This window comes from Helianthus annuus, chromosome 2, assembly GCF_002127325.2.
Source record: "Helianthus annuus cultivar XRQ/B chromosome 2, HanXRQr2.0-SUNRISE, whole genome shotgun sequence".
NCBI classification, from domain to species: domain Eukaryota; kingdom Viridiplantae; phylum Streptophyta; class Magnoliopsida; order Asterales; family Asteraceae; genus Helianthus; species Helianthus annuus.
The window spans coordinates 134,361,969-134,370,629 of NC_035434.2; the positions used below are offsets into that span (position 1 = coordinate 134,361,969).

At 34.9% G+C, this 8,661-nt stretch overlaps 1 protein-coding gene across 1 annotated transcript; it reads left to right on the forward strand.

Annotated features, from left to right (window-relative positions):
- The first annotated feature begins 1,456 nt into the window (after positions 1-1,456).
- Positions 1,457-8,447, forward strand: LOC110922200 (T-complex protein 1 subunit beta). Its single transcript, XM_022166514.2, has 12 exons — positions 1,457-1,660; positions 4,030-4,085; positions 4,189-4,245; positions 4,343-4,408; positions 4,501-4,612; positions 4,782-4,910; positions 5,476-5,547; positions 5,772-5,887; positions 6,619-6,695; positions 6,766-7,251; positions 7,664-7,979; positions 8,087-8,447. Exons 2-12 carry the CDS (start codon positions 4,080-4,082, stop codon positions 8,231-8,233), a joined length of 1,584 nt encoding a protein of 527 aa, XP_022022206.1. The 5' UTR covers positions 1,457-1,660; positions 4,030-4,079; the 3' UTR covers positions 8,234-8,447.
- The last annotated feature ends 214 nt before the right edge of the window (positions 8,448-8,661 follow it).

The window sequence follows — 8,661 nt, forward strand, 5'->3', positions numbered from 1 at the left end:
ACGCATCGTATAGGCCTATACGATGCGCATGGTTGCAAAAATCGCAACTAGCCGGCGATTAATCGCCGACTAGTCACAAGTCGCCCATCAACTGAGTAATTTTTAGCTAATCAGTAAAAAAATCGCTAGTCGGCCTAGTCGGCCCTAATCGGCCCTAATCGCGACTAGTCAGTCGGGAAAAATCGGGAAAAAACAAAAAAAAATCAGAAAAAATCGGAATAAAACACATATTCCGGCCAAAACCTCCCAGATTCCGATCAAAACTTGTCCACTTAAAAAAAATTATGTGTAAAAATATAGGGTAGGGATATGGTAAAAAATGTTTAAAATGTGAGAAGGGTAAGAAGTGTTTTAAACCATTGGATATTTGATCCAATGGTTGAGATCAATAGGGTATAAAATGTAAATTGTGTTTTAATTAGAAAGACTTTATGTAAAATTGAAGGGCAATAATGACTTTTCCAACATTTCAAATATGACCACCGTTTCAAAATCCCCATCAAACTCCTATAAATTAGCGAATTTATGGTAACTGTTTCAAAACCCCCACCAATCTCCTAAAAATCAGCGAATTTCTCGTACTGAAATAAATTATTCGATTTCCTTCACAACAACTTTTTATAACACTATAAAGAATAGTATATTACATGATAAAACACTATAGGAAGATATAACACTATATATTTACTATAAGACACTATACATAAATAAAACACTGTTGATGGGGGATAAAACACTATGAAAAGGAACCATATATTACATGATAAAACACTATAGGAAGATATAATACTATCTGTTTACTGTAAGACACTATACATAATAAAACACTATTGATGAGGATAAAACACTATGAAAAGGAACAGTATATTACATGATAAAAAACTATAGAAAGATATAACACTATCTGTTTACTGTAAAACACTATACAGAATAAAACACTATTGATGGGGATAAAACACTATGAAAAGGAGATTAAAGATACCTGCACATAATATAACACTATTGACTGGGGAATATAACACTACAACAAGAACTTACCGTAAACAATTAAATGTATAGAACAAATCGAATTCGAATCACATCCCTAATATATCGCGTGATATTTTTGGCAGTTATCTTTGGAAATCAATTAATTGATAAGCAAGGACAATTACTAATATATCCTTTTGAATTAATTAAGATAAGGGACACTTGTCATTCCCAAATTATTTCTCACACTTCTCACAAAAGTTGGACTTTTTACAGGATCCTCTACCAAAAAATATAAGTATATATCTATAAAAACTTAAAAATATACATAAAAAGTCTGATCCAATTAATCCCGAGTAGTTGCTAGTCTCTACTTTACCGACCCACTAACGACTAGCGAGTTCTCCAACCTTGACGATGCGCATTGAATTGAAAAAGTGTGACTGGGATGTGCCATTAGAAAACCCATTTTGAAAAGCCAAGCCAAACACCGAACTTTTCTTTTTCCGGTGTGGGCCACAAAAACACCCCTCCAAACCGAAGTTTTCAAACCCTAAAACTCATATACACACTCTGCTTCGTACCACATTCTCTCGCCGGCGAAACCAACTTCCGAACACTCCCGCCGCCGACGAACCACCGTACCGGCTCAGACTGCTTCGCTGCGATCGGAACTTCATTTCGATCTAAGGTACTCCTATAATCGTGCGTTGTGTTATACGTTTGTATAATAAAACTGAAACTTGTTAACTGAGATAGCTTGTAAAACCGGTTACTGTAATCCGTTAATGAAGAAATTGTGCATCGATCTGACATTAGAAATGAGTAATTTACGTGTGGAGTCACAATAATAGTTTGTTTTACATGTTCAGATCTCACTGTTTGGCTTGGAAGCATTAAAACATTTAATTGTTTACTGTTTATTCATATCTAGTTGTTTGAGACTGATAATTAAGTTAAAAGTCACTCAAAACATGTTTATTTTAATTTTTATTTGAATAATAGCTTATAAGTTAGAATTAGTTAGTTAGTTTTGTTTTTTGACTAAAATTTTACAAAGGATTTAAGGACGTTATGAAATGTCTGTTTAATTATGGTGAAATTTTAAAGGTTATGTAAGGTCCATCAGTACTTGAAAGTTTTATAATTCTGATACTGTAAAGAAATTAATAAATATTTATACACATGAATGGCATTGGAATCTAAATTATGTGAGCATACGGAAACTTTAGAAGTTAATGCTAATGGTAGTTTACTCACCACTTTATGCTCATTGCTCGCCTAGTGTACAACTATCAATATTAGTACGTCTATATAGCTATTACGTCGAAAAAGAAAAGTTTTACCATAGTTGTTAAAAGCCATCGCCTCGTGCGCTTAGGCCCATTTTCAGGCGAGGCATATGCGCCTTAAGTCGAGGAAATTGCCCTTTAATTCTCCAGGTGATGGTTCAGGTGCACATTCCGGCAAGATTTCTAGATTCCGGAGAGTTTCCGGCCAAATTTTCTAAATTCCGGCAAGATTCTAGCCAGATCCGTACTTTTATCTAAGGAAAACTACTTTTCTACACTAATACACTAATATTTTAGAACTTTTGGTACTAAATAAATGATATAAAGTGTTATATAATAGATTTTGTTTATTTTATTTAAAGAATAGTATATTTTTTCTAATACATAATATATTTTTAAATTTTAACTAGGATTGCGATTTGCTGCAATGCGGCAGGGAATCTTTAGTTATAACTAAGTCGATCTAGGACCCGCATGTTATGTTAAACTTGTCAAACGGGAAAAAATATACGATGTAAAAACGTTCACTCACACACGCACGTTGCGTCGTGTTAACTCGCAAAATTAGAACGAAACGTAAAAACGTTAAACCAAAGACGCACGTTGCGATGTGTTAAGTCACAAAATTTAGAACCAAGCATAAAGCGAAAAATTAGCGGAAAATGAAAACTTTAAAAAACCAAGTTGAAAGTAAAAAAAGTTATGAGGATAGATTGCAAAAGATAAAAAGTTTTGGGTTAGAAGTAATAAAACAAATAGTTTTGGGTTAAAAGTAATTAATGAAATACTTTTGGGTGAAAAGTGAAAAAAAATCATTTTGTTTGGAAAACCCCCAAAGCCAACGTTACGACAACCATATGCATAACTATTTTGTCTTTGAAAAACCCCAAAGCACACCCCGCGTTGCTGCGAGGCGTAAAACGTTGTCGAATAGTACTAATGTCACACAACCGTCATCGACCACCAACACTGACTCGACCTAAGGTATACGTGTTGCGACGAACCTGTCAAACATGGAAACTAGAGGTAAAAACGTTGAACCACACATGCACGTTGCGTCGTATTAACTCAAAAAAATTTAGAACTATACGTAAAACGAAAATTTGCGAAAGATGAAAAGTATAAGTGACAAAAGTTGCGAAGTTAAATTGCAAATAATGAAAAGTTTTGGGTTAAAGTTAAAAAACAAATTATGTAGGGTTAAAATTGAGAAAGGTAAAAACCTTTGGGTTAAAGTAAAAAAAATCAAGTTTGTTTTTTGAAAAACTCCCAAAGCTCCAATGTACAACTGATGATGCACAATAAACTTGCAAACTTATATATGGATTTTTTTTTCATTATGCGCTTTATTTTTCTTAAGCCCTTGCTTTTTTTGCGCTTTGTGCCTAGGCCTCAGGCGAGGCCTATGCGCCTTGAGTGCGCCTAGTGCCTTTAATAACTATGAGTTTTACAGGGTACGTTTGTTTTTGTTTGTATACAGAACTCTAGAAATAAGAATCTTGAAAACCTAATCTTGTTGTCCATCATCATTGTTTGTTTGACATGTGGGCATTTTCTCTCTTTGTGAGTTAGTTGAAAAACAGTTAGATGTTTGAACCAAAGTCTTAACTCTTAAACTGAAGCTTAGCTAAGATATAGTTGAGTAATGGGTTGTGTTTAACTGGATTAGTAATTGTTGAAAGGAACTAAAAGGAAACAGTTTCTATCACAAAATATTTGATTTCCTACTTTTGTATATTAGTAGATACTTGACCTCTTTCTTGTTCAGATCACAATAATCTTCAACGCTGCTGCATTCCATCTATCTGCTGACTTATAATGGCGGTATGTTACAGTGTTACCCTGATAAGTGTTGCAGCAACAATAAGTTTATTGTTAAATTTTTATTTTGTCACCCTGCCCGTTTTACTTTTGATTTGTATCTCAGGTTGAAAAACTTTTTAAAGATGAAGCTACTGAAGAAAAGGGTGAACGAGCCCGTATGGTGAGCCTTCTGAGACGTTTGTAATTTATCATAACATTTTCTTAGCTGCAAATAATCATTATTGATTTATTGGATGCAAATTATCTTCAAATTTCAGGCATCCTTTGTTGGAGCCATGGCAATAGCTGACTTGGTCAAAACAACATTAGGCCCTAAAGGAATGGTCTGTTTTTGGGTCACATTCGCGATTCAGTTTATAGATTTCGATCAGCATATTTGTCTAATTAATTATCTTCAATTATATCTTATTTGCAGGATAAAATATTACAGTCTACAGGTAGAGGACACAGTGTCACTGTCACTAATGATGGTGCGACAATCCTAAAGTCCCTTCATATTGACAACCCTGCTGCTAAAGTTCTTATTGGTATCCTTTGAATTGTAGTAGCTTTTAGTGTTTCATATTTATCATATTAACATTAGCCACCACTTTTAGAATCATTTTCAACTTAATACGTGGTAAGAAAAAAAAAAGACATGAGGTTAATATCTAATATAATCACCAAGTTTGTCAAGTTTCTTAATTTATAAATTAGACATCTCAAAAGTGCAAGACGATGAAGTGGGTGACGGGACTACATCAGTGGTAGTTTTGGCTGGTGAACTTTTAAGAGAAGCGGAAAAGTTAGTAGGATCAAAAATTCATCCAATGACTATAATTTCAGGTTTTATTTTTTGTTCTTCTCTTTGTATGCTGTGTTTAGTTTTCTCATTAGATTTAACGAGTGTTGTAAAAATCGCGACTAGTCGGCGATTAATCGCTAGTCGGCCAGTAACTGAGTAATTTTTTCGTTAATCAGTGCATTAATTGCTAGTCGCCTAGTCGGCCAACCAAAAATCGGCAATTCCAGCCAGATTCCTGCAAAAAACCTGTATATTCTGGCCAAAACCTCTAAATTCTGGCCAGTTTCCAACCAAACCATGTGAATTCCAACAATCAATCTTGTATACTTCAAAAATGAGTTGAGCAAAAGTTAAAACCTAGTTGCTTAAAATATTTACCTGTAAAAATGAGTTGAGTAAAAGTTAAAACCTAGCTAGTAAAAATATTTACCTGTAAAAATGTGTATATGTATACCTAAAACTAAAATTACATATAAAAGACCTGATCCGATTAATCCCGAGTAGTCGCTAGTCCCCACCTCTCTGGCTGACTAGCGAGTTCTCCAACCTTGGTTTTAACACCTAATCGTGTGCGTTTATGGTAAAATGCCTGATCTTTTTTTTCAGGTTTTCGTATGGCTGCTGACTGTGCTCGTAAAGCATTGCTGGATAGGGTCAATGATAATAAAGATGATGCAGGTTGTATTGAACTATTGATGACCTCGGTTATACCAATTAACCATTTCTTATCGTGATTGTGCATTTATAGTTTTATATTTTGATCACTTCAAGTACTTACAATTTTGAACATATTAATTTTCATTTTAAAGTTAGTGGCTCAAAAAACAGGGGTCACTGGGTCAGTACCATTACTGTATTCCAGGCATATTTACGATGCTGATATTATTTTTTTATTCATGCAGAGAAATTCAGGTTAGATTTGATGAGGATCGCTAAGACCACTTTGAGTTCAAAAATTCTTTCACAGGATAAGGAACATTTTGCAAAATTAGCTGTTGATGCTGTTATGAGGCTAAAAGTGAGTTTTTGGCTATAACTTAACGACTAGGGTTGTGTCTGTCTGTTCATTTAAAGGTTTTTTTTTATGTTATATCCTTATTTTATTGGTTTTCGTTTTAAAAAAAATTGAAACCATAGTTACCATACGCCTCTGCCAACATCTCTCATTTGACCATTTCAATTTCAGTTGGTGGATTCTTCGTAATCTGATATTTCTGATGAAAAATGCAGATTTTATTTAAAATGAATATATAATGTTCGTTTGTGTTTATTTATGTTCATGAACATTTGTTTGCGTTCGGTAAGTGTTCATGAACATGTTCATTTCCTTAAAAACCAAACACGAACAAGTAATCCAGTTCGGTAAGCGTTCGTGAACCGTTATGAACACGTCCATTCCTTAATGAAAATGAACTTAAACGAGTGAACAATAATGAACACATTACTAAACGTTCACGAACATAAACGAACGCAGCTTCTGTTCATGTTCGTTTATTTAACTTACCGAACGCAATTTCTTGTTCGTGTTTGTTCATTTATTAAACGAACGAACATAAACGAACTTCCCGCCTAACGGTTCACGAACTGTTCGCTGAACATTCAGCTCGTTAACGACTATAAAAAGTGGACAAATATTTTTGTGACTTAAAAGAAGCCAAAGTTTACGTCATTACATTTGTTGATGCCATCTTTTTTTTTTCTTCTAAAAATCGTTATTAGTAGTTTCTGATAATTTTTTTAATATGTTAGGGGAGCACAAACTTGGAGTCCATTCAAATTATCAAGAAAGCTGGAGGCTCACTTAAGGATTCGTTTCTGGATGAGGGGTAGGTTAAATAACCTTAATCTTATTCTCTTATTTTACGATTATTGATTATTATTTTACATTTTATGCAGATTTATTTTAGACAAAAAGATTGGCCTTGGGCAACCAAAACGTATAGAAAATGCAAACATTTTGGTCGCAAATACAGCAATGGACACCGATAAAGTAAAAATCTACGGAGCACGTGTTCGGGTAGATTCAATGGCTAAAGTTGCTCAGATTGAAGGAGCAGAAAAAGAAAAAATGAGAGAAAAAGTGCAAAAGATAATTGGTCATGGGATTAATTGTTTTGTTAACAGACAGTTAATCTACAATTTCCCTGAAGAATTGTTTGCTGATGCTGGCATTCTTGCAATTGAGCATGCTGATTTTGAGGGTATTGAGCGCCTTGCTTTAGTTACTGGTGGAGAAATAGCATCAACCTTTGATAATCCAGAATCGGTTAAACTTGGGCACTGTAAACTCATCGAGGAGATTATGATTGGTGAGGATAAATTGATCCACTTTTCGGGTGTTGAAATGGGTCAGGCATGTACCATTGTTTTGAGAGGAGCAAGGTATGCCATAATTTATTTTGATATCTATTAATCTTTTTCAGAGACGTCTCTGAGAATTCACGTGCCCTGTTCGAGCTCGAAAAATGTGCCCTTCTGTAATGTTTTATTATTATTATTATTATTATTTAAAAATAATCAAATTAGTATTGGGCTCAATAAACCTAATTCCAAGTGTGGTAAATTCTAAACCATAAAAATGATGTGTAAATGGGCGTATATTGGAATTGGTATGTGTTTACTATATAAAAAAATAACATATATATATATATATATATATATCGATTCTTTTTTAAATAGCGTGCCCCTCGAAATCTCGGGCCTTGTGCGGAGGTTCTTCCCGCACACCATCATAGCCGCCACTGATCCTTTTAGTGAATTGATGTTTCACTTTTCACATTATTTTTTGTTGCAGCTTCCATGTTCTTGATGAAGCAGAAAGATCCTTGCATGATGCTTTGTGTGTACTGTCTCAGACAGTAAACGACAGTAGGGTTCTCTTAGGAGGTGGATGGCCTGAGATGGTGATGGCAAAGGCAGTGGATGAGCTGGCACGAAAGACCCCTGGCAAAAAATCTCATGCCATTGAAGCTTTCTCACGTGCCCTCATCGCAATTCCAACAACTATTGCTGACAATGCCGGTTTAGACAGCGCTGAGTTAGTAGCTCAACTTCGTGCTGAGCACCACAAAGAGGATAGCAATGCAGGAATTGATGTGATTACCGGCACTGTAAGTGATATAAACTGTCGTATATGAATTTATTAAGTTTTATAATAGAATTCCGTACACATCCCTGAAGATATAAAGTAGTAATGTTCAAGTATGTATGGTTACAGGTTGGAGATATGTCGGAGCTTGGAATATCAGAGGCGTTTAAGGTGAAGCAGGCTGTATTGCTCTCTGCAACCGAAGCTGCAGAAATGATTCTGAGAGTCGATGAAATCATCACCTGTGCACCAAGGAGGAGAGAAGATAGAATGTAGGAGGTTCCGTGCCATGTGTCATTGACCATTTGGTTACCAACATGGGGTGTAGTACCTAAAGTTTTGAGTTTTGTTTGATGGTAATGTTGAATTACGTTATTTGTTTTCAATGTTCTCTTCTTTTGAAGGGCGACTACGTTGTAAACTGTTGTCTTGTATCCAGTTTGAGTTTGCAGATCATTTTGAAAATACGAAGCCTACACGTTTATCGTCCTATTTGGGCGTTCGAGTGAGGCTAAACATATCGCCGTATGCTGAACGCATCAGATGACGTATTTGATTTAGTAGGGATAAAAATAGATGTTTAGCGCAACTCTATTATATTAGGCTGTTAGCTATTTAATGGTGCAATCAGTAGGCTTAAAATATACCTCCCGCTTTACCAAGTCAAATCCTATAATTTCCAATCACCCCCAAACTATCAATGG

What these genes read in the sequence shown, in the direction of transcription:
- LOC110922200 (XM_022166514.2), top strand. An exon ending in TGATAATAAAGATGATGCAG is followed by an intron (nt 5,548 to 5,771) that starts GTTGTATTGAAC and finishes TTATTCATGCAG; the next exon opens with AGAAATTCAGGTTAGATTTG. An exon ending in TTGATGTGATTACCGGCACT is followed by an intron (nt 7,980 to 8,086) that starts GTAAGTGATATA and finishes GTATGGTTACAG; the next exon opens with GTTGGAGATATGTCGGAGCT.